General features: G+C 36.0%; 1 protein-coding gene and 2 long non-coding RNA genes across 7 annotated transcripts; 2 read left to right on the plus strand and 1 right to left on the minus strand.

Annotated features, from left to right (window-relative positions):
* Positions 1-1,394: 1,394 nt before the first annotated feature.
* On the minus strand, positions 1,395-9,824 carry LOC308702978 (uncharacterized protein). 5 transcript variants are annotated; one of them, XM_081386177.1, is made up of 6 exons: positions 9,757-9,824; positions 4,553-4,858; positions 4,067-4,135; positions 3,368-3,540; positions 2,839-2,914; positions 1,395-1,525 (listed from the first exon to the last, which is right to left on the minus strand). In XM_081386177.1, the coding sequence occupies exons 2-6, from the start codon at positions 4,827-4,829 to the stop codon at positions 1,515-1,517; spliced, it is 606 nt and encodes a 201-aa protein (XP_081242303.1). In that variant the 5' UTR covers positions 4,830-4,858; positions 9,757-9,824; the 3' UTR covers positions 1,395-1,514. The 5 variants fall into 5 exon arrangements, with proteins under 5 accessions (XP_081242303.1, XP_081242302.1, XP_081242300.1 ...); XM_081386176.1 differs by lacking the exon at positions 9,757-9,824 and adding an exon at positions 9,101-9,294 and having other exon boundaries at positions 4,082-4,135; XM_081386174.1 differs by lacking the exon at positions 9,757-9,824 and adding an exon at positions 9,101-9,225.
* A 673-nt stretch (positions 9,825-10,497) lies between these two features.
* On the plus strand, positions 10,498-12,672 carry LOC308703368. Its single transcript, XR_014031706.1, has 8 exons — positions 10,498-10,551; positions 10,829-10,915; positions 11,021-11,112; positions 11,222-11,319; positions 11,426-11,506; positions 11,615-11,715; positions 11,841-11,939; positions 12,528-12,672. It is a non-coding gene; the product is annotated as an uncharacterized lncRNA (long non-coding RNA).
* Positions 12,673-20,597: 7,925 nt separating this feature from the next.
* Positions 20,598-26,398, plus strand: LOC308702734. The gene is made up of 4 exons (XR_014031647.1): positions 20,598-21,055; positions 23,691-24,015; positions 24,188-24,295; positions 25,386-26,398. It is a non-coding gene; the product is annotated as an uncharacterized lncRNA (long non-coding RNA).
* Positions 26,399-27,891: the final 1,493 nt, after the last annotated feature.

Consider the following 27,891-nt stretch of genomic DNA (forward strand, 5'->3'; position numbering starts at 1 on the left):
TTATAATACCATAATTTGAGCGTTAAGTTAATCTAAACTGTATTAAATACATTTTTGTGCCATTCATTTGTTGAAAGGGATAGTTCACCCAAAAATGAAAATTGTCATTAATTTCTCAGCCTCATGTCGTTCGTTTTTAAACGTTCTTTTGTTCATCTTCAGAACACAAATGAAGATCTTTTTGATGAAATCGGAGCGCTTTGTCCCTTCAGTGACAGCAACACAACTACCACTTTTAACGCTTCAAAAATTTCATAAAAAGATTGTGAAACGAATCCATATGAATTGAGCAGTTTAGTCCAAATTTTCTGAAGAGACTCGATCATTTTATTTGATGAACAGATTGAATTGGGACACAGTTTATATGGGAATAAAAGCATAAATTCAAAGGCCACGTCTTCAATGTCTGCAAAGTTTGAACCGAGTGGTGTTGTTTTGGGGAATCAGGAAACAAAAAAAGCAGAAGTTTATTGAATAATCTTAGTTGACTTCATCTGACCAGCACATGTTCAACAGGTGTTGAATACAAAAGCAATAAAAAGGCAATAACACATTTCTGCTTTAATGAAAATGTAACAATGCAAATACTTTTTTACATTTCCTAAAAATATATTTTGACATTTAAATCTGTTTACAAAATGTTTACAAAAATACTATTAAGGAAAAATACATTGCCAACATTTACAACATACACACACAGTATTGAACTTGGCAAGACAACAACCCTAACCTGGTAGGCCCCACATGCTCTTAAATGTTTATGCATGCATGTACTCTTTGACAATCGTCCACTATAGATCCATAACGTGTGCACACAATTAGGTTGATCAGTTAAAGTGCATAAGACAATTAGTACCCTTTATTTGGGATCTTCAATATACTAACTATAACTTCAACATATACTAGCTCCAAAATGGAGGACAGAGCTTTTTTTCCACACTGTGCTGTAACTTGCATCCTTCATAAGAAACAATAAGAATAGACAAAATGTAGCTTCATATTTAAGACATGTTATTCCACATAATAAAAAGAATAAATAGAAATAAATGCTTTAGGTTAAAATACACAAATCATGTCAACCTGTGAATTTATAAACTATTGCACATGATTGTATTGCACCAAAGGACAGTGTTGTTCGGTACTTCTTGGTCCCCAGTACATTTGCATTTGCATTTACATGTCCATTTAGTCATTTAGCAGACGCTTTTATCCAAAGAGACTTACAATTTAGGACTAAGTTAAACGCGTCATCTTGAAGAGGCAAAAACAACGCAAGAACTGCTCAAAATACAAAGTTCAGGCATTGTTCAGAGTAGCATAATTTTTTTTTAAGAGGTTAAGTGCTCACGGAAGAGATGGGTTTTCAGCTGCATTCCGGATGAGGGTGGGGAGAGCATTCCTCCAGCATGGAACCGTGAATGAGAATGTTCTGGAAAGTGATTTTGTGGCTTTCTGTGATGGAACTACGAGATGTCGCTCGTTGACCGGCGAGAAGGAGAGATTTGTTCTTTTTCTCATACTTCATCTGTAATGAGAAAAATTACAAATTATCAAACAAAATGTGTAATTATTGAATTCAACAATTTGTGGGGATCTTGTAAGTAGAGCTGTGGATTATTAGTGTTGCCCTAAGGGAGTAAAAAGTCCTCATTGATATGAAAATGTCATGCAATATATACTCCTGGGTAGGGTTGGACCAGCCATTCGTAAATTCTTACTTAAAGGTGCTGTATATGTTACTTTTTCACTCTACTAAAACATAAAAATACCATTAACACTCTGAAAAACACTTCATCCTAACATTTCGGACCCACTGCTCCTCGTTAAAGCCCGTCACGATCTCATGAAAGTGTGTATCTATTGCACAAATTTTATTTCTTGTGCCATGTACGGCAAAAATAGTTTTTGCGTGCATATGATATGCACTTCTATGGCGTGTAATACACACACGCTCCACACCCCTAATCCTACCCAATGGCTTTACAGTACGTATCATGCAAGCAAAAACTATTTATGTCGTAGGCCTATAAATGACACGAGAAATAAAATTAGTGGTATAGATACGCACTTTCATGAGATCGTGTTGTATGTTCCCACCAGTCCTGAGATCTCTCTCACACACAATAACTGAAGCATATGCGCAGACTGCAATGATGGTTCTTTTCGTCATCCTCCGCCTCAAAATCATGGTGATGTTTGGCGAACTTCGCATTTATCGCAAATCGTCCATCGGTGCAAGAACCCCCTTTAAGCATGCGCGATATTTCAGATAGTATGTCAAGTGTAAACGCATGAATCGGATATGGGTCACAATTGAAAGAACGTGTAAACGGATGGTCAAAAAAATTGGATATAGGCAACAAATCAGAATTGGGCATCAAGACCTGCAGTGTAAACGAGGCCTAAGCCTATAGTGCGGACTTTAAGTAAGTTCCAATTTAAAGGTGCAGTCTGTAAGAATATTCAACCAAGACTAGTGGTCGAAATAGGTAGATTCAAAATATCGGAGCCTGTCGTTTCTCCCGCCTCCTGCTCGATGTCACATGGGTTGGCAGTTTGAGCAGACGCAACAGGAACAATGGACAATGAAAAATGGCAAACTGGCGACGTGCAGTATCACAGACCAAAACAAAAACAAACATTCCAGCCTGGAAACATCTGTATTCAGATTTCATAATGAACACTTTGATATTTGTAATACATTAGTTGAGGTCTCATCCGTCCACTGATCACAAGGCTGGCAGTAGCTGAGCTTGGCTTATGGCCTATAGCCAACATTACTTACAACCTGTTTTTATGCCCCAGATTTGTAATTCACAACTGCTTAATGAAACATACTTTGGTTTTGCACGAAAGTGTCCATCTCTCTGGGATCTTCCTCCTGCTGCTTCTTTGGCTTTCGGTTGTGAAACATCTGCAAATCAATCAATATTAAAATGTATTTAATTATTGTTACAAATATAAGCTTTTCAAAAAGAACAGCAAGCGTGACAGTTCAAGTGTATATAATTCATACTATATTCAACAGTAAAACATTTGAACACCAGTGAACTCTGAAAACAGCTCATTAAGTCATCTGAAGTCATATGATATATAGATATATAGAATAAAATTATCTCAAAGCTAAAACACATGAACTAAAAGCCACAAAATATGCCAAGCCAGTAAAAACAAACAAAAAACAAATAAATAAATAAATACAATAATAATGCTAGCAGCAACTAACAATGTTGTTACACAATGAACCATGGACAAAATGTTTTGTAAAAAATGTTTAGGACACTTATAAATTATCCTGTAATTTGTTGTCTTCCCAAACAAAGCTTTAAATGAGCAAAGCAAACCATGTTCCTGCTGTAATACTTACCCCTCGGAGATATCTGAAGGCTTTAGTTGTTATTGCATCTCGTCCAGCTTTTCTAGCTTTTGCTTTATCTGCAATAACTAGTACAATTACAAGAGCTACTATAACTCCTATAGGAATAGCCACTTTAGCTCCAATAGCTAGTGCTTCAGGAACTGTGGCATTGTGGAGTGGCTCTGTAAGATACAACAGGAACAAAAACCATTAAAGGAGTTTAAAAAACTGTTTTTCATCTTTCTTCAAATGTTGTTCTCATTATTAAAGACAGACTGTCATAACTGACAAGCCATAGTGAAAATGTATGACCTCTAACCCTATTATGGCCTCCTGTACCACCTAGATTACTCCTAGCAATAATGAATAGCACTTCCACATTTAGGAAAGTAAACAGTAACACCGTGTTTGCATTAGATGTGAGTGGAACAACACATCAAAAGCTAACAGACCCAATTATAATCAGTAATGCTGAAACACTTGATGTGGTGCGCTGTGATGCGATGAGCCACCAAGAGTAGTATTTCTATTTCTGACATACTTCACGCATATGCATTACGTCCGATAACAGAACAAATGTATTTGGAAGATTCATTTTGTCCGGTATAGACAGCCTCAAGCTTCTGCAGTGCATGTGGAAATGTGAATTGATCATGATCATCAATATCAGTGATATAAGGTCAGCTGCTGAGTTTAAGCATACAGTACCGTTCTGTTTGATACCTTGGATGTGGGTTTCATCTGGCACAGCAGTTGTTGTAGAGGTCGAGGAAACATCTGAACCAACAAAACAGGAAAGGTATAGAGATTTATTCATTAAAACATTATTTACATTGCTAATGTACCAGTACAAAAAAATTAAAAAATTTCCCCATTTCTGAATGTTTGCTACTCCTGATACCTGAATATTTTTAGCGTTGTTTACTTTAATTAGACTGTTTATTTGAATTACTTGAGAAAACCTGAAGCTTTTTACTTGTAATTGTTTCAGTTTGTTCATATTTCTATTAATATGTAACTTTTTAAATGAGTGTGTTTCACTGGCATATTGCGGTTTTCTATAATATCAAAATTGTTATTAACAATTGTGAAATTTCACTGGTAGTATTGACAGGTACCGTGACTCTCTTATAATCTATCTGTAATGTACATTTTTGGTTGCAATCAAATCAGTCAGATTTTCAAAATTCTCACCTTCATCAAGAGTGAAATTCGGTAGAAAAGGTGTTCTTCCGTTTAGGTTTGCATCAAACCGATCCAAGTGATTGATGTTGTGCATGATCAGAACCAAATATTCTGATTCAGTTTCAAAGCATTTCACACAATAACTAATGTTGCAGCTCCCACTGTGGCAGAAGTATTGTCCAGCCATCTCATCTGTGCCACTTTTTTTCACAATCACTTGGCCATCATTTCTCACTTGATCCATTTTGATGAGTTTCTTGCTGTAGGTTTTGCCCTCACTCATCATCACAGCAGAGGTCAAGCAGAGCAGCAGCCCTGTAAACAAACAGACATGCATGCACTGTATTAAAGTGTCATGAAACACATGACTTCAGGACAAGTCATTAAGAATAGAAACCAATAGCAAATATTTTTTTTTATTTGTTTGTTTGTTTATTTATTTTTGCTAAATGTCTTCTGTGGTATCATCCACACATGCAAATTTGGTTTATAACATAACTGTAATAAAGACATTTTTTAAATCAAAGTGCCATGGTAGGTCAAACTAACTTTACTGAAAATGTTATTTTCATGTCATATCTGAAAGCCAGGTTATGTTTTTCCTAATATCTGTCATTATTAGCACATTTTACACATGGGGAAAGCCAATTGTTTAGTCAATAATTCAAGAAGGTCCAGACTTTAAAGCTCTTGCTAACTTGGCCATATGAAAAAGTAATATAGTTCATGTAATTGTTTAACTATGGTATTTCTTATAACAAGGATATAATTAAAGGTAAGATCACTGATGGCTCCTCATTGCCATGCTTAGGCCAATGATATTTTTGTTTTCTTTCTTTAGTGAAAAATATATTCCCTTAATAGATTATCAATGATAAATTCTATAACACGTTAGTCAAAATTTAAATTGTAGTAAAGGTGGTTATGAGTAGTTTAAAAAGCTTTCTAATTCAGGTTGGTGCAGGATGATATTTTTAACTTTTTTTAACAGGATGAACTTTTAAGTTTGTGTCTGTTCTAGATCATGTGTGACTTTCTCAACAGCATTTTACTACATTCTCAATAGAATTAAAATGGGTTGCACATTTTATCATCAGCGTCGCAATTGTAACGGCTGACACAAATCTTATTACACTTTTAGAGTGCACTGCAAACAATTGCAAAATTAAACAATTGGGTTTCATATTGCGCAGATCATTGGTCTGTTCAGTCCGTACGGGAACTCATTGCTTATGACTTTTAAGATGGACTGTATTTTCGTTTTCGGTTAAAATGCCTTTTGAATGGGAGTGCTTGGGGCACTTCTATGATAGCATCAAAAAACGCTATTTTTAAAACACTAAGAAGGCTCGACACAACATGAAACTGTGCTGGAAGTTTCACCAGGGGCTCTTCACATGAACTCGAGCGTTGAGAACATTGTTTGTGTACACAGAGTTTACTAAAAAGAAAGGTTTTGAACAACTCACTGTAGCTGTTGTTGTTTCCGGCCGCCGGCATTTTGTCAGTCAAAAATAGTCAATCTCCAAATGCAACGTCACAGGGAGGAGAGTAAAGATGGAAAGCTCCTAAAGCTTAGTTCCATTTGAATTCACGGATAAATTGTTTTGTCGTTAGTGAAAATCAATATTGACCTTGTATTTGAAAAAGGATCCTCATATAAGAAACAAATTCAGAGTCAGTTAATTTGCATTCGGAGATCGACTATTTTTGACTGTAAAAAATTAAATGCCGGTGGCCGGAAACAACAACAACATAATGATGAACGCGGTTGCCCAGTCCTGTGCAGCGTTCCAGTCCAAAATTGTCATGCCCTTCACTCGCTAACTTCCCTCCATCTCGTTCACTCAGATGTACGTCATTGCTTACGTTGCACGAGTGCCCACTACTGGCGGAAACTGCAATGGGCTGAACTGGAACGTCCTAAGCCCTTGATCACTTGGAATCAGCTGTGGAGTTGATTTATTATTTAATTTTTTTTTCCTTTAAGAATTTGTTTAATGCAGCATCCAAATGTTTATAGGTGTGTTTAGGTTATTTTAAATTTAAAAAACGTATAATTAATATATCATAGAGTTGTCTGTTGTGGTGGTGATTAGACGAGATATGTGGTGACGTCACATTTGTACATTTGAAGTAGATTTGCTACCTCGGTCAAAATCGAGGGAACGAGGGTCTGTCCATATAAACTTCCCTCCCCCGAGGGGAAGTGCTTAGGGAAGTTCGCAAGTGAGTGTCTAAAAGTGGACTGGAACGCAGCCCTGTTTGATTGAACCACGAGAGGCGTGAAATGCCATCATTACGTTGTGCTTGGTCAAGTTCAGGTGTTACTCTTTTGTGGTAAATGTAAATGGGGTAAACTCTTTTGCGATGTGTGCGGCCGTCTGCCGGAAGCTAGTTATTTTAGTAGATAAAGTTTTAAATATGGATATTTTTCTTGCACAAACGCGTCGCTTCACTTCACTTCAGAAGACCTTTATTAACCCCCCGGAGCCGTGTGGAGCACTTTTATCATAGATGGATAGACTTTTATGGACTTCGAAACAGAAACCGGCCATTCACTGTCAGTATAAAGCTTGGAAGAGCCAGGACATTTTTTAATATAACTCCGATTGTATTCGTCTGAAAGAAGAATGTTTTATACACCTAGAATGGCTTCAGGGCGAGTAAATCATGAGCTACACTCCGCACTTAGACTTTTGGCACGTTTTTTGCGCACAAATACGGCCAAAAGTATGGTAGGCCTGTGAACAGCAATTTGCAACTGAAAGCAACAGAGTCAGGAACTGCAAAACAGATTAATTGTGTAAAATCAAACTTTGTGTAAAGAAATTAACTGTTGCAAATGTCTAAATGGCTTTTTGTCTGCATGGGGTAAAAAAGTTCCCGAAATAACCCGATTTGTACAGTTGCGCTTCCAGTTTTGGCACGATTCTCTCACTCATTGAGTTTTGCAAGCGCTAAGAGGAGGGCGACACCTTCTTCATGTAGCCAATCAGATGAGCTTCGCTCTGACTCTCGGTTTACTCTTATCTGATTGGTTCAATAAACACACCAGTCACCAGAACACATCTTTATCTTCATTTGGCTCAGAAACGTTCTCGTTCTCACAAATTCTCTCTAAATTTTCCTTTTTAATTGATTATTTAATTGTTTAATAATTTATAATAATTTAATAATATCTAATAATTAAGGTTTACATGCTAGTTTCCATGTCAGAGTTAAAGATCAGTATTTTCATTGTTACTGGAGCTGCCAGTTTGCTAAGTTTCAAATGAGTTTTATTAAAAAGCAAGCACAAACTAATGCAATTATGCAGCCCTTCCAGCACACTCAGTATCCGAATTCACTCACTAGTTTTTATTCACTCAAGTGGTCTATATTGAAGCAGTCTGATGTGGGGATATTGAATTTCGGCAGCACAAGAGGAGAACTCGTTTTTTATAATTCGGGTCCAGAAAGTTTCCACACTAATAGCCTACGTTTTAAAACGTATATTTTTCTCTCCGATTTGGCCTTCCGTCCACAGACAGGGCGTTTTTATTAATGAAAACTCCAAAGTGGATACATTTGAAAACGCCGTTTTCACGTTGTAGTGTGGACTGTGAAACCGGTGGTATTTAAAAACGATGACGTAAATTTAGTCATGTGATGCATATATTACCAATAGATTCGTACAGTATTGTGCCTGTGCTATTCACTTTCACACTGTTGCTAAAAATATTCTACATTGCACACTCTTCATTACACAGTCCTGCAAAGATGACAGAATTTACTCACATTTGTTGTCTTGCGGCAATATATGAGAGTAGTTTTAGCGTTTTAGACCAAACATATAATGGAGACTGCGTGCGACCTGGACCGCATCAGTGAATGCTGAGATATTTTACTAAATAAAATTATGCTGTCAAAAGAATTGCGCGATATCTTCATTATTTTTTTCATTAATCATATCAGTGATGTTTTGTGGGGTTTACGCATGCGCAATAAGGTGAATTTGGCGTTTTCAGGTGTTTTTAAAAATTTTCTCATCCACACTGAAACGTCCGAAAACGCTAACGTGTGGACGGAGCGCGTTTATAAACGAAAACGCCGTTTTCAAATGTATCCGTATTAATGTAGACGTAGCCTCAGAGTTTCGACGCTTTCCATCCTGCCACATATCCGACGTGCGATTGCGCAATAAAGCTGACAGAACACACGTGCTGTTTTTACATGCCGGTTAAAAAAAATTTGCTGTTTCGATCGATTTATGCTTAAACCGCTTATGACCTTCTCCGATAAAGGAGGACAAGATAACACATTGACAGGACCACGCTTTGTCGATTTATTAAGCATAATCGGGTTAAGAACGTGCATGCAAACGGGTCTTAGCATACAGCTAACGTAGCACATTCAATCTTTCAGTTCTTTTTAGCATTCTTTCTATCACAGTCTATCTTTAATCGTTTAATTCAGACAATTGTTACTACAATTATTACATTTAAAACATATAGCGTATGAGAAATGATTTTCCACAACAACAAAAAAATAAATAATTATGAACAAAATCCTTACCTGCAATGAGATATCGTTGTAACAACATTTTCTATGAGAGATGTCAAATTTCGTTGTATACCATGCAATGACAATAACGGTAAAACTAAAAACTAAATCGTGTTGTTGCGATGCTCACTGCTTCACCAGCCAAGGCAAAATGACAGCGTGCCACAGGTGTCAGCAGAAGGGCCTTCCCCTCGTAGGCCTACGTCACAGCCTACCTGTTTGGCGGAAGTGATTTTCTAACAAAATTTGTAAGTTAAAAGTAAGTTTAAATATTATTTTTTTCATTTGTTATTTATTTATGTTAAATGACCTGTTTATCGTTCTAAAAGTAATTGTATATTTTTTTTTTTAATAATTCGCTAATACATTACTGCTGTAATTTGATCCAGCCCATGACGGACGCAAGGTTCCAGAATGTTCTAGAAAGATCGCAAAACCGTGTTTTATGACGCTTTGCCAGTGAAATTATACTCTATAGGTTCGCTATCCATTCCGTCGTGATAATAGGCTAATTTATGTTTTTGTTGTAGTTTTGTAAAAGTAGGTTTGATGCTGCAGGCCCATACCTGTCTCTGACTAAAGAGATTGGGCTAAAGGCACAACATAACACACATAAGTTAATACACCCTTTTACCCCGCTGTACCCTATTACTCTTAAACACTCTCACCTGTCTGCTGTAGGAGAGCTGCTGTTCACTGCAGGTTCCTTTCTTCCGTCCTCTCTGCAGTCTAGTTGTGTAAACAACACCACAGTGCTTTTCCCTTTTTTTCCACCTGCATGGTTGATGCGATACTCGCCTAGTTATTGACTCAGTGCTCAACATGGTCTCATTAGTAATCAACAGCAAACGCAAATATGTTCCTCTTATCTGCAAATTACACATAGAAATGGGCATTTTGGAGTTTGCCACTTTAAATAGATGCTTCACACTCACAGCATCATTTACTCGCTCCTCTGATAATACAGCAATCCATTAATGCAAGAATTCACTCATATCAAAATTAATTTAGTTGAATGTGTTCTGTCATTTAAAGAGAAACACTGTAAACATACAGTGACTACACTGTAAAACCTAACACTGAAAGTTACTAAACTAAATGAGTACATTTAACTTATTTTTTTTTAAAGTTAGTTTAACTTAATAAAATATGTGATATTAACTCAAAAACTGCAATGTATTAAGCAGAACTTAAACCGAATAAGTTATGAATAACCTATTTGTTATTTTAGCTTTTAAATTTTATTTTTCAAGAAATTACTTTTGTATAATGAAATGAAATAAACACTTAAATAAATACATTTAAAGTTTTCAGCTTCATTCGAAGCCTACATTTAGGTCTTTTTACGGCGTTCTCCCTCACGCACCGGAAAACCCCGCGTATTTATTTCAATCTGCCCATCCCCCACTGCTCACACACGGAGTAACTCGGAACAGAATGGCGGCCATGAAGATATTTAACAGGTAAGCACAGCAAACTGTTTCGTCCTCTTTAGAGCACTTTTATACGTTTAACGTTGTATTGTCGTGACTCTTCATCTTAAGAAGACCGACTAGCTAAAGTAATGTACTTACTACTGTAGTATGCCATTTGTGTCACGTCAACGACAAGCCAACGCGACATTGCATTTACTCAGAATTTTTTTTTAAAATCAGCGGCAGTAGTTGTACTGTGAGTACACGACAGTTTTGTCAGTGGAACAATAATTTATATGTGTGTGCGTTTTGTCACATTTTACAGACAAGCGTGTCCCGCGCAATTTTGGATATTTATCAGTGAGGAGACTGACTCCAACCGTCATTCACACGGCGAAAACTAAAGAAATAGGTAACGTTAAAGCTGACATACTCTTTTATTTGTTATGTTGTGAGTAAACCACAGATTCGTAAGTGGAAAATTAATCTTTTTTTTTTTGTTGTTTTCTCATTTTAGCGTAGACAAACGTGTCCCGCGCAATTTTGGATATCGTGAGGAGACTATCATCCACCTACCGACATTCACACGGCAAAAATTAAATAAAAAAGGTAATACAACCTGACCTATTTCTTCATTTATAATGCTGTGAGTAAACTTAAGTTTTTTCCAGTGGAAGATTAATTCATTTCTGTGTGTTTTCTCACATTTTTTGCTTAGACAAAAGTGTGCCAAGCCATTTTGGATCATTATCAGTGATTGAGACTAACGTTACCATCCACCGACCGTCATTCACATGGCAACAACTACAGAAATAGGTAATACAAGCTGACTTATTCCTTTATTTATTATGCTGTGAGTAAACCAATTTTTTGACAGTGGAAAGCTAATTAATATTTTGTGTGTTTTCTCATTTTGGCATAGACAAACGTGTCCCTTGGGCAATTTTGGATATCGGTGAGGAGACTATCAACCACCGACCGTCATTCATACGAGAAAAAAAAGGTAGGCTAATACAAGCTGACATATTTCCTCATTTATAATGATGAGTAAACTACAGTTTTGTCAGTGTAAGAGTAATTAATAATTTTGTGTTTTCTCATGTATTTGCAGACAAACTTGTCCCGTGCAATTTAGGGTCTATATTAGTGAGGAGACTGACTGACTATCTTCCACATCGACTGTCATTCACGTGGCAAAAACTAAAGAAAAAGGTACTACAAGCTGACCTATTCTATTTATTATGCTGTGAGTAAATTACATTTTTGTCAGTGGAAAATGTATTAATATTTTTTTTGTGTGTGTGTGTTTTGTTTTTTTTCTTCACAATTCGGAATAGACAAACGTGTTCTGCGCATTTTTGGATCTATATCAGTGAGAAGACTGACTGACTATCCTCCGGCGACTGTCATTCACATGGCAAAAACTAAAGAAAAAGGTAATTTCCCAGGGAAAGCAAGAACTGAGAACTGATAAGAATGTAAAATGTGCAACTTGAAATGCAATGAAATGCAATGTAAGTCACTTTGGATAGAAGCGTCTGCCAAATGTGTAAATGTAATGTAATACAAGCTGAGATATAAAGGGTATGCACTGACATCACTTTCCTGCCAGAACACGCCCCCCTAGTCAGATTGAGTGGCTAAAGAGCTGCAGCGTGACTGGAGTTAACAGGGAAACTGAGAAAACTCGAGTAAAACAAAGGATTATCAGTTTAAATTGGATATAGTGTTCCTAACAACTTATCAAAGATCCAGTGATCCATGGATATTGACATGCTATCAGGAATCCTGTTTTCTGACATTTTATATGTGCCTGGTTTCAACGATTATTTCAGTTATTTAATTCAATTTACAATTATTCAGAATATATGATGGTAAACAGGGCTCGAAATTAACTTTTTTTACTTGGTAGCACTGGTGCCCGCAACTTCAAAAATTCTATTCTAGCATTTATGCTGTGAGTAAACCAGTTTTGTCAGTGGAAGATTAATGTTTTTTTTTTTTTTTTTTTTGTTTTTTCACAGTTCGCCAGACAGAAGCCAGACAGAAGTCCTGTGCAATTTTGTATTTTGGACAGTGAGGAGACTTACTGACCATCTTTCACAACATTCATCCCTGAGAACCTTTTGTAAAATAAATGATTTTTCAATAAATACTATTAATAACTGCATCCTTTTCTTTGACCATTTCTTTATACCAGGGTTCCTCAAACTCGGTCCTGGAGGGCCGCTGTCCTGCAGAGTTTAGCTCCAACACTGATCAGACACACCTGAGCAAGCTAATCAATGTCTTCAGGATCTCTAGAAACTCACAGCTAGGTGTGTTTGATCAGGGTTGGAGCTAAACTGTGCAGGACAGTGGCCCTCCAGGACCGAGATTGAGGAACCCTGCTTTGTACCAATGTTTTTCCTTTGTCTTATAAAACTTTATTAATTTGAGTTTAATCAACTTAAATCATTTACGGCAATCGGTTTCCTAAAACCATTTGAGTAGCTATATAGTTGTTAAGACTTGATTAGATTTATTAAATGAACTCAAACCAGTTAGTTTAAATGGTTTAAATTACTTTAAAAGTTTGATGGAATGAACTTAAAATATTCAAGTTACATATACTCAAAATGATTGACTAAACCAACACTAAATTATGAGTGAATATGACTCAATATATATAAGTTCACAATACTCATATGTATTTATTTCTAAACTTAAAGGGATACTCCACTTTTTTCGGAAATAAGCTCATTTTACATCTCCCCCAGAGTTAAACAGTTGAGTTTTACCGTTTTAGAATCCATTCAGCCGAACTCCGGGTCTTACGGTACCACTTTTAGCATAGCTTAGCACAGATCATTGATTCTGATGAGTCCAGTAGCATTTCTTTCAAAATGACCAAAGAGTTTCAATATTTTTCCTATTTAAAACTTGACTCTTCTGTAGTTAAACCGTGTACTAAGATCGACGGAAAATGAAAAGTTGCGATTTTCTAAGCCTATATGACTAGGAACTACTCTCATTCCGGCGTAATAATCAAGGAACTGTGCGGCTGTACCATGAGTGCAGCAGGCGTAATGATATGACGCAGCGCCTGAAAATAGGTCTAATAGGTTAGACAAACTTAGTCCCGGTCACGTTGGAAGAAGTTACCGAGCTGGGGACTATTTTCAGGCGCTGCGTCATATCATTACGCCTGCTGCACCCATGGTACGGCCGCACAGTTCCTTGATTATTACGCTGGAATGAGAGTAGTTCCTAGCCATATAGGCTTAGAAAATCGCAACTTTTCATTTTCCGTCGATCTTAGTACACGGTTTAACTACAGAAGAGTCAAGTTTTAAATAGGAAAAATATTGAAACTCTTTGGTCATTTTGAAAGAAATGCTACTGGACTCGTCTGAATCAATGATCTATGCTAAGCTATGCTAAAAGTGGTACCGTCAGACCCGGAGTTCGGCTGAATGGATTCTAAAACGGTAAAACTCAACTGTTTAACTCTGGGGGAGATGTAAAATGAGCTTATTTCCGAAAAAAGTGGAGTATCCCTTTAAATGGTTTGCCGCAATTAGTTTCCTCAATCGGTTTGAGTTGAGTTAACTTGTTGGGTTTTACAGTGTAGAGAAGAACATGGGATCACACTATTTTTTTCACAAACTTTTGAACAATAGTCTATTTCATATGCTTAAAGGGATAGTTCACTTTGAAATTAAATGTTGGTATGTTTTAGCTTACCTCAAGGGCATCCAAGATGTAGGTGTCTTTTTTTCTGCAGTAGTTTCAATTTTGATATTTTTAGGTCAAACCGTTCTTGTTGTCTGTCAGTCATTTAATGCAGATCTGGTCACGGTCTCAAAGAGCATGCACAGAGAAGTCCAAATTAAACAATTCCCCATTGTCCAAATTAAACAATTCCCCATCGTAAGTACACATTGATGGCCTAAGACACGAAACGAGCGGTTTGTGTGAGAAAACGAACAGTATATCGTTTTTAGCTCTTATACACAGCCACGTCCAAGTGATCTGAGGGCGCTCGCGCATCCTGCTGTGTGACGTGTGCGCAGACTAGTGCATAGATACACTAGATGTCGCCTTAAAGACATTCGTTCCAATGAACTGCCGTAGACAAGGCGACATCTAGTGTATATATCTATGCACCAGTCTGCGCACTTGTCACACACCAGGATGCGCGAGCGCCCTCAGATCACTTGGACGTGGCTGTGTACAAGAGCTAAAAACGATATAAATACTGTTCGTTTTCTCACACAAACCGCTCGTTTCGTGTCTTAGGCCATCAATGTGTACTTATGATGGGGAATTGTTTAATTTGGACTTCTCTGTGCATGCTCTTTCAGATAGTGACCATAGACCTGCATTATATGACTGACAGACAAAAACGGTTTGACCTAAAAATATCAAAATTGAAACTACTGTGGAAAAAAAGACACCTACATCTTGGATGCCCTTGAGGTGAGCTAAAACATACCAAAATTTAATTTCAAAGTGAACTATCCCTTTAAGGTAATTACCTCAAATAAGATTTTCTTTCTAAAGTCTTTCCAAACACATTTTACTTACTTTCTTCCATGAAACACAAATTGAAACATTTTACAAAATGTAAAAGCTAGTTTGACAAAATGTACCATAAGTACATCAAAAGTTCAGTAGCCTAGGCCTACATCAAAAGTATAAAATTTGAGCATATGACTTGTCACAATGTTCAACATCTCCTGAAACCAAGACAGTTTTGTGTGAGGAATTAAACCAGAATTTAAGTTCAAGCACCCTTAAAGCCCGTTAACACCAAGACCGATAACTAGCGCCACGATAGCCTAATGGTCTTTTTATTCAAAGCACGCACGCTCGAATGTTGATCCACTACTTCCAGGCACTATGTATCTTCTATAAATAAATACATATATAGGCTACAGTACACACACACACACACACATATCACAAAGCAATTTGACTGGTTTGTGTTGTTACAAATTTGGACCACAAAATGGGGAAAAAGTACAAAAATAATAGCTTTAATGATATTGACAGATGTTATACATTACATTTTATTACAAGTGTTGTGTACAACATGTCATTGAATATATTTTTGCTGTTCTTGTTGCATTTACATGTCTTTTACCAGCAGATGTCCTCAGCAATGTGGTGGTTACAAAAGTATATAAGCATTTGTAAATAAATAAGTAAATAGTAGTAAATATGTTATGTAAGATAGATGGATGACAAGAGAATTTATTCCTTAAATGTGTTTATTTCATTGATTAATGTTCCCTGCTCAATCGTTCTATGATTTGATTGCTTTCACCTTTTGGGAGTGTTCGCCTGCTTGGGGAGGGGGTGGGGCACGCGCGCGCTGCTCAAACAATACAGACTCTGATAAGTGAAGCAGCAGCAGCTCCGTGTCCTGTATTAATTTATACATATATCTCCCCTCATCAGGTATGAATTACATAAAAGCAATGAGAGTATGTTTTTTGACATGTAAGAGTTTAAGAAATGTTAACTACGTTGTTTAAAGTGTTTAAGTTTACTGTTATGACGGACATGTAAAAGTTCGCTTCAAGTCATGTCTGTGTGCTGCGTCACGCGTGCTAGTTACACATTTTCATGCTAGTGATGGAGACCATGCGGTCTCAGAGAAAATACGCAATATTAGAGTAAAGTCCACAAATAACATGTGTTTTGGTGAAATAATACAATGAGTAAGTTGTAAGTGCCAAATAACTGAAAATGAGTGTCTGTACTAAAAAGTGTATCAGAAAGAATAATTCTGGCAAACATGAACACGTTTTTTAGGATTTATTCACATGGAAAATGTCAAATGTTATCAGTGAATATTTCATAGTACATAATGCTTAATCTGTAGACACAGCAGTAAAGGGAAAATACTGTATGTACTGTATATGTAATTCTGTTCTATATTTTGTGATTACTATTGAAGTGATGCACTGTCATTGATTGACATAAGAGTGATTGAACTGTTTTACATTGTATAGAAAAACAATACAGACTCTGATAAGTGAAGCAGCAGCAGCTCCGTGTCCTGTATTAATTTATACATATATCTCCCCTCATCAGGCGGTGAGGGTACTACACATGCTACGTTTCGAGCGCATCTAAACAGTGAATCTGGCTAGTCTAGTGTAGCCTAATAATCTAACAGTGAATTTAGCTGACGAAGTCAATAGTGGAATAAAAACAATGCCTAGTCAACACTTTTATTTATATATACAACTCCTTTTCACTGCAAGTTTAAAGTTAGCGATACAATGTTGTCGAAACTAGCGCTGGTACCTGAGGTAATTTTGCTACACTATTTGCTAGCCTGCATAATGTTAATCCTTATTACCATTTATTCCAAGGGTACGACTGATTGTTTTCCATATATCCATTTTTTTAACGTAGCCTATCCTTGAAAAGGGGGTTTGACTTGTCAAACAGTGATGGATTTTTCTGTACCTCAGCGATTAACTTCTCAAGTCAAGTCACCTTTATTTATATAGCGCTTTTTACAATACATGTTGTTTCAAAGCAGCTTTACAGAGATAACAGGAAAATAATGCAACATAGTTCGTGTCTAGAAGAAAATAGCATCATAGTCCAGTTTAAAGGGTTAGTTCACCCAAAAATGAAAATTAGCTAATGATTTCACTCTGAAGTCATCAGGTGTATATGACATTCTTCTTTCAGACGAGTACAATCGGAGTTATATAAAAAAATGTCCTGGCTCTTCCAAGCTTTATAATAAGAGAATGGCTGTATGTCTTTGGAAGTCCATCAAAGCGCATCTATTCACTATTAAAGTTCTCCACGCGTCTCCGGGGGTCAATAAAGACCTTCTGAAGTGAATGCGTTTGTGTAAGAAAAATATCCGTATTTAAAACTTTATCTACTAAAATAACTAGCTTCCGGCAGACGGCCGTACGCATCGACTTGTGCCAAAATAGTAGCCTAACCCTTGAACTTGACTCACATGTGTAAAATTATTTTAGACATACCGCACATCATTGTTGCTAACACTAAGTAAACATAAAACCATGTCTGCATTTGTGATCGTAGAAATGATAAACAAGCGCTACTCTATACTGCTCAAAACTCGTGTTTGAAGAGTCAGTAGCAAATTTTTAAAATATGAAAACATACTTACAGGCTGTGTCTGTGAGTCAGAAGCGCCAGAATGTACTTGAAAAGATGGAATTGCTCCACTTTTAAGAATCAGCCTTTGTTCACAGCCGGCCTTACCAACAGTAGGCTACTTAGGCCGTACTCTCGCAGGTTCTGGAAACAGTCCTCTGAAAAATGCGCAACACACAGTCGAATATTTTGGTTGTACTGTTCTGGAACAGTGTTGTAAATAAAGCTGTTTACTAATTGTGTCCTCTTTTAGAAGGCTGTAAGATTACAAATTTAAGAATATGTTTAAGATCTGCTGATACTGCATAACATCACATAAAAAACTAAGGTGAATTACACTGTATTGGGCATTCAAGGTGAACATGATGGTATCCATTTACTGATTAGATTAAATTTAGTTTCCTTTGAAGGGGTTTTGTTAGTCTTTGCTCCTCCTACTGAGAGTTGAACTATGTGTGTATGTTTACATGGTCTTAATTCTCGTGACCATGTGTTGTTTATACAGTTTGGGGGGTACCATTATCTTCAGTTAGGGGTAATTGCCTCTATTGTCTTTATATGATTAGATTTAGTGGTCATCTCTAAGGCAGTGTGTAAGGTCAAGACTTTTAAGGACTGTCAGCACCTTTAAGAACTGCCCACTGAATACCTATCCCATGTAAAGTTACGTTAGACTTGATGACTGCAGCTACGACAGCTCGTGTTCTCAATAAAGAATCCTGCTGAAGAAAGAACCAAGTCTCCTGGTCTTCGATTCTGAGTTTACAAGAAATCGCATCATATGACCCCTTTAAATGTCCCAAACTAAGCCAAAGGCAAAAAGGCGACTTCTCCACAATGTCTGCCATTTTGAATGTGCGAGCCCTTTAAATTCATATGGATTCTGATTGGCTGTCAGTGTTTTATCATTCAATGGCTGGAAAAAAATAATTCTGAAAGTGATCCTAACAATATCGTTCCTCATATCTTTATTGTTATATAGCTGTGGAGTGAACTCTGCTATTCTTTAAAAAGGAAAGCGATTTTTAGAACTATATCTTTATTGTTTTCTTTATAGTTATCGTCCTTGGTGTGAACGGGCCTTTAGGAAAACAAAGGAAGAGGGCAGATTTATCAGTGAATAATGATTTAATTTAGATATTTTTGTCACATAAAGCTATTAGATTACTTCAAAAAGCTTGGAATATAACTAGGCTACTTTCATGATACTTTGTCCATTTTGGAGCTTGAAGGTAAAAAAAAAAATCACATCCACTTTCACTGTATTGAAAGCAGCAACTCTGATATTCAGCAGAAATTCTCCTACGGAAGAAAGAAAATAATACAAGAAGACAGAAGGAGTAGATGATGACAGGATGATGAACTTTTCCTTAAATCATTTAAGAGTCTCGTACCTCTAGTTTCTTCTTCCTCTCATTGAGCGCCTCATATTTGGATAGGCCTGTTCTGTGAGCATACGAGCATAGATTCAGGTGTAAAAGTTTGGTCTCACAAAGACTTTCAGTATACACAGTTTGTGAAAATGAAAATAACCTATTAACTACAATTAGAAAATATTAAATTTGTTATATGTTCTCATATTTATTTGTTTTCATTATATTTTTTGATGACACTTTTACATTCTTAAGAAATTGTTCACCCAAAAATGAAAATTTGTTGTTAATTTACTCACTCTCAGACCATCCAAGATGTATAGGTGACTTTTTTCTTCAGTAGAACAGTAAAGAAGATTTTTAGCTCAAATCGTGATCCTTGGTGATTCATAGCCTAATGCAAGATAGTTATCGATCGGGCAAGAAACTGAACATTATTTACAAAATATTACCTGTAATCCACAGCCTCGGCGAACGGTCCACTCCTGAGCGCGTTCACGATAGTGGTGAAACTGATATATATTTTGAGACACTTAAATTGGTAAAAGGAAAAAAAGAAAGAAAGCTATGTTAATAACTTAGTTATCTTAGCTAATAACTTAATTTATTTTATTAATTTAATTTATGTTATTTATATTTTGCTACTTGTAATTATTCGATGTATAATCTTTGTTCATGGACTGTGGACTGAATGTTTGTAAAATTAATTTCTAAATAATAATATTAAAAAAAAATTAAAAAAAGATTTTTATGTAGGTTGACTGTTCTATGTTTTATTTATTGGTTTATAGTAAAATTCCGTTTCTAAGAATAACCCAACTTGTGAAATCCATCTCTTGATGTTTACCATAACATAGATCAGGGGGGAAATGTAACATTTACATAACATGCACAAGTCACATTTAAAAAATAAAAAAGAGTGGAAAGAGTGACAATTTCCTGCCTGTAGAACTTGGTGTCTCTTCATGTTCACACACAGCTCATAGCCTATTAAAAACTAAAAGTTAAAAAAATATATATATTTTTATAAATTAATATTTTATTTATTTTCATTCATTTCCTGCAAAAACATCGTTTTTTATGTTCAACTAAAAAGTGCCATATTTTATTGGTTTCACACTCTTTAAAGTTAAAAACAACTTCTGGTCAAGGCCAGTTCATTTACCACAAAAAACATCAACTTCCTTTATACCTCTTAAGATCATGCTGTGTCAAATCTCAGAGCTATAGTGTTGCAATACAGACAATGTGGTCGCTCATTAACTATCACGTAATGGATCAAATGTCATTGCTTTATGATTTATCCACACTATACATGAACTAACAATTCTGGCAGTGTGTTCAGTTGCCATTAGATGTCCAATTTAAAACCTGAAAACTAGTTGACGAGTTGATAGTTGAGATTCACTTGACTATTACATCTAACACTTTTGGTTCTGTCTCGTATGATTTGTTAACTGTACGATAACTGGCTATAACCAGGGTTTGTTTACTTATGTAACCTGTGTCAGTGGGTGGAGAGGTGTGAATGACGCTGCAATGGTTAAAGTGAAGGAGAGAGGTTTCCTCAATCTGCATTCTGCAGTCGATGATCTGGAGCCGTTCAGATACTGTGGACTTTTATATGCAGCAGATACGCGTGTCGCACAGATGCATCAAGGGACAATTCACACGCATTATGACTTGGACCAAGAAATGGAAATTTTAACCATCACAGACATCAGGATATGAATCTGGACTCTTAACATCCGTCTGTCTTGGTGAGGGTCTTGTCTCAATATATTGATGGCCATTGGTGCAGAATTGGATGTTATTTGATACTGGAACAGGATTTTAAGAGTACGGTCGGTTTCAGAAAAACACCTGTACCATCTCATGACTGCAAGACAGAGCTCACTTCCTCTTGATGATCGAGAGAGAATATCTTTACATAAAGTTAATCACTTGAGCTCCACTCACAGCGCTGAATATTTGATTCTCCTTGAAAATGTCCATCAGTATTCTGGCTCTTGTCTTGGGTTTCATCGCTGTGCAACAGGGTAAGGTATTTTTTATCTTATTTTATGATATTCTTTTTTTTTGTTTTAGTATTCCCTCATAGTAATTTATTGGAACATATTTATTAACTGATGGTGTACGCTGTGAATAGTTTTCAATAAACTTTTTTTTTCCAAGAAAACAATTCTCACATTAAATGTCAGATAAAACTTGATACAAATAAAAAACTTGAACAAATAAAAAAGTTGCAATTCATCTCATATTGGCACAGGAGTACAAGCGAGCAAACACCTAACATGACTTGCTGTGAGCTTAGCTGATGTTAACAGAAAATGTGTCATGCCATAATTCAATTTCAAAGAAACACTTTCTGGTTAGCAGGGGCGGACTTTACCATTAGGCAAAGGTCGGCAATTGCCTTGGGCCCCGAGCTACCTAGGGGCCCCCAAAATGCCCTATTAACTTATGCTTAAGTTTTTTTTTTTTTTTTTTAATTATATATTTCTAAAACTCCATTTGCGAAAAATGGCATCAATCATTAGTGTCGCAGACAGGAGGGGGCCCCCCCGCCTCACTACATTGGACTATTCCATTATCTCACTTTTACTGCGCATCTGTGAAAGTGACAAGGCTGTGCCAAAAAAACTGACAGAGAAAAAGAAGTGATTGACAGACAGAGTGTACATAGTAGACAGAGTAAAAATGAAGCGAAGCTAGCTACCCAAGCGGTGCTGAAAAAAGGAGGAAGCGGGAGGAAAGCAAAAAGTCAGAAAAAGTGCGCGGCGCGAAAGATAAACAACACGCAGTAACAGGAGGACTGGGAAATAGAGCAATTGATCCCCAGAGCAAGACGAGTCTAAACGCGAAAATTTAAAGTTTCGAAGTTACCCAAGCGGCTCAAATAAAAGAAAAAAAGTGAAAAGACGCTGATAAGTATTTGGAAACGCTGCCAATGACAAACTTTTTTATGGCTACTGTTGGGGATACAGATCAGGAACAACAACGTCCAACGCACAGAAAAATCGTGAAGCAAAGAGGACACGGAGATCGACAGACAAAACTGAGCAGTTTATGAATCATGATATTTAAAAAAATCTCAGCTCTCAGATTCTGTCAATTCTATTACGAAATTCAAATAATACCGTTTTGCCCTTTTAATGTGACGTGACAGATTCCTAGCGGCACGTGAACTGATCATCTCTACCTAATAGTAAATAAACATGAATTAACAATGTTGAAAGATACCGTATAACTTACCGAAATGTATATTCCTTATTCATAATATCGATCAATAAGTGTTTTTCAACCGCGGAAAGAGGTAAAACAGCTGGAGAACAATCGTCACATAACATTTACCTCAGGAAAGCCATTTAATTGGCTAGAAAAAAGAGCTATAGAGAGTATTTGGCTAAATATGTGTACTATAGGCCTATTACTTATTTTAACCTTAAATTATACCAGCTGATTTTTTTTTTTTGATAAAAAGTAACGCCTGTCTTGTGAAACGTTACCTAATATTTATCCAAATGAGTCAATATTGAATCAAATCACAAGAATTGAATCGAAATGGTGAAATTTGCCAAGCAAAAAAAAAGAAAAAAAAAAAGAAAATTGACCAGAAATTGTACCATGTAAACATTGTAACATGTTTCTGTTTAGGAGTAAAGAAGTGTAGCCTATGCAGGGTTTAAAGGGGACGTTTTTTCTCCTCTCTAATCTTCACCTACCCGTAGATTAGCTTTACCTCCCTATCCACCATTCAGTCAGTACATATTTTTTCGTTCTCTTTTAAAGATTGGATGGGTAGGGGCCCATAGCCTACCTTCGCCTTGGGCCCCCGATTTGCTAAATCCGCCACTGCTGGTTAGGGGCAGGTGATTTCCATTGTTTAAACACCTCAAAATGACCAACTTCCTTTTCCACTCTTCAGATCGCTTTCAGTCAAACCACAAACTGGGTCTGCTAGTGTTGCAATGCTGCAAGAAATATGTATGATAGCCATCTGATGTGTAAAGCAATTATTTAGCTATTTTTACACTGTAAAAGAAAAATAAAGTTGCTGCCTTAAATTTAAGTACAATCAACTTGGATGTTTAAGTCATTTCAACTTAAATTACATTAAACTGACTTAAAAATCAGTTGAATCTTGTATGACAAAAAAAAAAAATAGAAAATTGCATGACTTATTTTGCTGGGTTAAAGCAATGTAAAAACATATTTTGTCATAACTTATGATATGTTTTACAGTGTACTGACTGTTTAGAGGCAGGGTTATCTGAGGTACGTAAAGTATAATGCACAAAAAAAATTTACAGAAAAGAAAATATATTTCTCACAGCATTACACATTGTATTGTTTGTTCAATTTTTTGTTTAAAATCCTTACTATCAGATCTTATTGAGCTTTTCTGATAGATATTTTACACCCTTAAACAGTCACCAAAAAAACAACAACTTTCTCTCAATTTCTCACTTCTCACTTTCACTTTCTAAACACAAATGTAAATTACACTTAAAATTAACAGAATGGTTATTGTTTTTTACAGATGTGGCATTCTAACGATCAAGACTTTTCTCATAAAGTTACCCGACCATTTGTTGGAAGTAACAGGCCTCATTATAGGCTATTCTTTTCTTTGTTTACCTGTATATTTAACCTGTTTTCATATTGTTTCAGTGTGTGGAGAGATTGATGACATTGAAACAGTTCAAGTGAAGGAGGGAGGTTTCCTCAATCTGCATTCGGGACTTCATGATCTAAACGGAGACGTTCAGATACTGTGGACGTTTGAAAGCGGAGGACAAATTACTCGTGTTGCACAGATGTATCAAGGGAAAATTTACACACATTATGACAAGAGACTCACTGGCAGAGTACAGCTAGACCGAGACAGGCATTTTAACCATCTCAGACATCAGGACTAATGAATCTGGACTGTATAAAGCAGTAAACATTGTCAATAAAAAGGTCACATTGCAGACATACGAAGTGGAAGTTTATGGTAAGTTACAACTGCAGTGAATATGGAAAAATAACTAATAATATGGGATCAAAGCAATAAAATTCAGGATAATAACTGCTAATAGGATATGATCTCAAATGGTCTCATGATACAGTATATGTTTCATGGTAAAATGTACATGGTGATGTACATGTTTCTTCTCGTCCTAAAGCACCAGTCACTGTTCCTGCCAGCAGCAGCAGCTCAGCAGTTACTGTACACACATCTACAGGAGTTACTGTACACACATCTACAGGAGTTACTGCACACACATCTACAGGTCTGTCTCTGTTTATATCTGTCTTTTTGTAATGAACATACAAATATCATCTGAAATTAGCATCATGATTACTGATATTCAAGTCAGGAGGGGTTCAGGGCACTAAGTGTACAACATTTTCTTTGAAACGTCTTGCACTGGTGAATCACAATAAGACTAGAAACATAAGTTAAATATACAATGTAAAAAACAAAAACACTTCAATTAAGGTAATTTCCTGATTATTTTAACATTAAACATTTAATATCTAGTTGTGATTTGTCTGGCTTTCAATGGGGACAGAAAAATGACTTATAACACGCAAACTTGACAGATTGCACCTATTTAGGAGGACTAGTGATGGGAAAACGAGGATTTTTCGAAGCTCTGAATCACTGTTTCGAAACTGGCGGCTCCTGCTGGTCAAACCAATGTAAATGCAACGAAAAGTCAGTACAAACATGTATAATGAGTAATGGCACTTTTTAAAAACCAATTGCAATTGCTATTAAATGTAATATACACACAATTAAATACCATTAAATATGTTTATATATTAAATAATTCATTTGTAGAGCTTGATTTGTGTTATTAGTCAGGGCTTGACAATGAGTTTCTTTTTTTGTAAGTATTAAAGTTAACCAAAATGATACAACAAATCATTCTACAAGACGATCACTCAACGTCTAGCGCCAAACCTTCAGAATTTAAAAATGCTTCGAAATGGTTCGAAACATTATGACGTAACAAAGCCTCATTTGCTGAAGTCTGAGACTGAATCACTGAATCGAAACAAAAGATCCGTTTCTCTATTAAGCAGTGTTTCGAAAGCGCCACTTACCATCACTAATAGTTAGGACGAGGTGACAGACTGCCAGTACTTTTAAAACACTCAAATAACTTATAACTGTCCACCAGGAACATCACAGGGATCATCACAGGCGAGCAACAGCACCACCCGTCCACAAACACACGAGTTCTACCCTAATCATCAAGGTCAATCAGCTTTTTGACACAATGACATTTGCTTGTGTTTCCACAAAGGCACTTATGTGTAGATATAGGTTTATGAATAACACCCTGCCTGTGTGTGTTTCTCCTGAATCTCCAGACTCTGTAGGGAGCTGTGGTGGTGAGGCAGAGGCTCTGGTCAGACTGATTCTGTCTGGTCTGGTGGGGATTGCCACTGTCGTCTTTGTGGTTGAACATATAAGATGTTGCACAGCCCGAAGAGGAGATCGATCTTCCGTGTGATGATGATGATGATGATGATGACACAGATCTGTGCGGAATCACGTGATTTTAAGCGATGCATATCGCCATTCTCACAGTCACTTCTACTAATCTCTTCTTTATGCACAAAATAAATCATTATAATATCAATCATAATATTATATAGGATTCTTCTAGTCTGACCTTGATTGTAAAATATTACAAAATATAAAATACACACAGCAAGTTAAAGTGTACAAATAAAGAAAGGTTTTATAAATAAGCAGTTTATTATGTGCACATAGTACATGTACTGCAGTGAAAAAAGTGTCGTAGAAACAATTTTTACAATCAAATACTTAAAAATACATTCAATACTTCAATGCTTTCCACTTTGTTTGGTAGGAAAGTAAGGGTCATATTTTACAAAGCAGCACCAAATTTAAGACACACCTCTCTTGATATGAAACTGTAGGTTGTAACAGTCTTTTGAATGTTTCATTGTGAAAAAAAAAAAATACTACAATTGGTTTTAATAATAATATAGAAAAAAGGAGATTTGACTTCATATAACCACAGAATATTTGAGAGCACCTGAGCAATGGCCACACACAGCTTTCAGGCACTTATAGGCAGATTTGTAGTTTATACTGAATGTAGTTTTGTTGTAGACTAAAGATTGCTAACGGTTAATGATCAGCATTATTGCACTTGGCACATGAAATAAACTGACTTGCAGAGACATATCAACTATTCTACAAGAACTTCAAATGTGGTTCATCCAACCAGACTTTAGAGTCTGAAGAAATGTTTAGAGTATTTAGTTTGTACTTTAAATTATATTGTGTATATAGTATGCTGTAACATGGAAATGATAATGTATGCATTTAAGATCTAAATGCATTATGTTCGAAATAAAAAAAGAAAAGAAAATCAAATGAGATGAAGTGTAGTGAGAAGCCATTTCATTCAGCTTACTTCAGGTTATGAAATAGAAGTGCAAATTTTCTGGCAAAAATAAATATATGATTATACATATACTGTAAGTGTATAAGGGAGCAGCTGAAGGAGAGAGAGAGAGAGAGAATAAAAAATGCTGTATTCTGCTGCCGGGACATTAGTCGGAGATACCCCTTTGTAAAGAAACACTACGCGCCTGTAGATTTTGGTAGACATGGTTCTTTTTCAAGAGCCACTTAAATGGATAAATGTGTGTATATTTATATATAAATCTATTTGCAACATGAATACAACCTTCTGATTAAATACAGCATTTGAAAGGTCCAGCTTGTATCCCTCATATCCTGTGCATCTTGTAGTTGTGGATCTTGATGAGAATGGTCCGGACGAGCATCATTTCACTTAATGCTTAGTGTAAGAGTGTTATATCGAAGTCGTTTCTGTCCTCTGAAAGCCGAACTTCTGTAAAACAAAACAAAACCACAATTACAGAATGTAAACCTATAGTGAATTGTAAACGTTTTAATGCTAAAAATAAATGTAAGTGCAGTTCGCCTCAACAACATTTTCTTGTGGTAAGAACATGTGTGGTTTGGTTTCTATATACTATATATATATACACTATATATGAAGAGTTCAAATGCAAAAGCCTCTAAGTGCCATCTGAAATTTTCTTCTAGAATGATCATTTTTATCAAGCTTCGAAGCTCGTATATTTACGTTCAATAATTTCACTTAAATGGCAATGCCAATGACCTATTATTGGTCATTTAAGTGAAATTACTGAACTTAAATATACAAGCTTGATAAAAATGATCATTCTAGAAGAAAATTTCAGATGGCACTTAGAGGCTTTTGCATTTGAACTCTTCATATATATATATATATATATAATTTTTTTTTTTTTTTGATATTTTTAAAAAGATATCCTCAATTTTCCTCAAAAAATGGTTCCTTTAGGTTTTCCTCAATTTAACACAATTAATGAAACTGAAAATGTAAAAGGTGACATGCAGAAATCTCTCAAACCATTGCTTTTGTCCTACAAATATGGTAATGATAAATTGCACTTTGTATTGTAAAAAGCCTAAAAAATTAAAACACGACACCTTGACTGTGTCCCGAGAACAGTTAACATTTTCAGATCAAATCCACCTTGATTATATAGTGCCTTAATGTACGCCAGTGTGAATGTAAAATATTTATGCCAAAATACCACAGTTAATACAGTGTGTTACCACATTTAATCCAAGATCTTTCAAGGGTGATTTATGTGTAAACTGATTTTGATTGAATTTACTTGTGCATAGTTAAAAATAATAATAATAATTATAACACTAAGTACATGTCCCAACATGAATATCATGAGACTTACCTAAATTGAACAAATGACCAAGAAGAGGCCAACGAGCTGAACTACAGGTCCTGCAGTTACCGGGGGTGCG

The sequence above is a fragment of the Scardinius erythrophthalmus genome (assembly GCF_964197995.2).
Source record: "Scardinius erythrophthalmus genome assembly, chromosome: 15".
Lineage (NCBI taxonomy): Eukaryota > Metazoa > Chordata > Actinopteri > Cypriniformes > Leuciscidae > Scardinius > Scardinius erythrophthalmus.

Bases quoted from the DNA above. Each gene is read 5' to 3' on its own strand.
- LOC308702978 (XM_081386173.1), bottom strand. From the start codon at position 9,128: ATGTTGTTACAACGATATCTCATTGCAG. The intron at 4,859-9,100 runs GTAAGGATTTTG...GTTTGTTTACAG, and splicing joins ACAACGATATCTCATTGCAG to GGCTGCTGCTCTGCTTGACC. The intron at 2,915-3,367 runs GTAAGTATTACA...ATTGATTTGCAG, and splicing joins CCTTCAGATATCTCCGAGGG to ATGTTTCACAACCGAAAGCC.